Source organism: Fukomys damarensis, unplaced genomic scaffold, assembly GCF_012274545.1.
Source record: "Fukomys damarensis isolate Sample0158 unplaced genomic scaffold, DMR_v1.0_HiC HiC_scaffold_37, whole genome shotgun sequence".
In the NCBI taxonomy this organism is placed as follows: Eukaryota; Metazoa; Chordata; class Mammalia; order Rodentia; family Bathyergidae; genus Fukomys; species Fukomys damarensis.
Genome location: NW_022900949.1, coordinates 672,018 through 673,607, shown reverse-complemented (window position 1 = coordinate 673,607; position 1,590 = coordinate 672,018). Strand labels below are relative to the sequence as shown.

Genomic DNA, 1,590 nt, shown 5'->3' with positions numbered 1-1,590 from the left:
GCCGGGCGCTGCTTCTCGTCCCCGCCCGCGTCGAGTCGGCTCCCTCTCTTCCCGCCCGTCACTCTGGTTCTCAGCCGCCCGTCCGCCTGCACACTCTGCTTCTCCCGCCCGCCCGCGTGGTTCTCTGTGCTTCATTGTTGCCCGCCCACTCTGATCTCTGGTGCTCGTCCCCGCCCGCACCAAGGTGTATTCTTCAACTGGACCCAACCTTTGCCACCTCCGTTCTCCGCCCCGGAGCCTCGGTTTCCCCATCTGCAAACAACAGGCTGTGATTGTTTGGCTGCTGCACTGCATGGGCGGGACGGGTCTGGCTGCGGAGATTCTGGAAATAACTCACCCAACCCAGCAGCAGTGGGGTCATTGGACCTCAGGCCTCCATCCTTATTCCCATCAGGGCTTAAATAAAAACATGTCCTTTAGTTAAACGCACACTTCAGATAGAAGAAGGCACATTTGCTTTGTTTTTTGTTAGTTTCTGTGGTACTGGGGATCGAGCCCAGGGCCTTCACACCGAACTACATCCCCAACCCTTATCTATGTATTTATTTTTTCTTTTATTTTATTTGTTTATTTTTTCTTGCCATCTTTCTTTTGAGACAAGGTCTCGTTAAGTCCCCACTGCATTAGACTGGGAGCTTGGTGAAGGCCCAGTCTCGGGGCGGAGCACAGAACATACGCTGGCTGTTCCCCTGTCACAGACGGAATCGCCGGGATGAAAGGATGTCGTCGTGGGTTCCTATTCTGCTGTGGACAAAGTCAGCAGGGCGGGATGAGAACACCAGTCCGGCCCCGCAGCTCCTCGGGCGCAGGGGACCACTTTCTCCCGCTCGGTGCTGTCCCGAGTTAACCTGAAAGCGATCCCGGGCTCTGGGGGCCGGAAGAGGGCTGAGGATGCGGGGGGCTCCGGCGGGGCGTGCTGGAGGCGGAGGCTAGGCAAGGGTCCTGGAGGAGGAGCGTGTCGAACGATGAGAGGCAAGCAGAGAGCCTCCTAGAAGTTTGGGCAGGATTTTCCCTGGGCCAGGCCGTGGGCTGCCCGGGACTCATCCCCAGCCCTTTTTAGTTTTAATTTTGAGGCAGGATCTCGTTAAGTTGCCCAGGCTGGGCTGGAACCAGTGATCCTTCTGCCTCAGGCTCCAAGAGTGCTGAGGTGTGGCCCCTTCCTCGGAGAGTAACTGTTTTTGCCTCGCCTAAGACTACGAACTAGCCAGGTGGAGACACGGGACTCGAAACCTAGCCTCGCTGTGATTACCTGTGTGCCAAGTCTGCCTTTTCCCCCCACCCCACTTTCCCCTCCTCTCGGATCCCCGCTGCGCTACGGCCCTGACCATTCCGTCCCGTGTTGCTGTGGGAGCAATCATCGCGCTGCACTCACAGGAATAAAGGGCTTCAGCCTGTGGGCGGGGCCTGTTGTGAGTGGCCCAATGGTAGTTGAACACCGTTGACAGCGCTTGGCCAGTCGCAGCGCAGAGTGGGCGGGGCCTGCCGCCCGCAGTTGAAGTCGCGGAGGAAGGTCGGGCGGGCTGAGGGCGAGTGGTTACATCCATGTGGCGGGAGCTGCGGACCCTGGCGGCCTGGGGGCCTCGCAGGTGG

General features: G+C 59.1%; 2 protein-coding genes across 2 annotated transcripts in view; one reads left to right on the top strand and one right to left on the bottom strand.

Moving 5' to 3' along the window:
- Positions 1 to 361, bottom strand: part of Ano8 (anoctamin 8) — a 9,607-nt gene extending 9,246 nt beyond the window's left edge. The window contains exon 1 of the mRNA XM_033759370.1: positions 338 to 361. Coding sequence (XP_033615261.1) covers positions 338 to 361 — 24 coding nt within the window. The remainder of the gene's footprint in view (positions 1 to 337) is intronic.
- Positions 362 to 1,542: 1,181 nt separating this feature from the next.
- Positions 1,543 to 1,590, top strand: part of Gtpbp3 (GTP binding protein 3, mitochondrial) — a 4,062-nt gene continuing 4,014 nt past the window's right edge. Inside the window, exon 1 of the mRNA XM_033759369.1 lies at positions 1,543 to 1,586. Coding sequence (XP_033615260.1) covers positions 1,543 to 1,586 — 44 coding nt within the window. The remainder of the gene's footprint in view (positions 1,587 to 1,590) is intronic.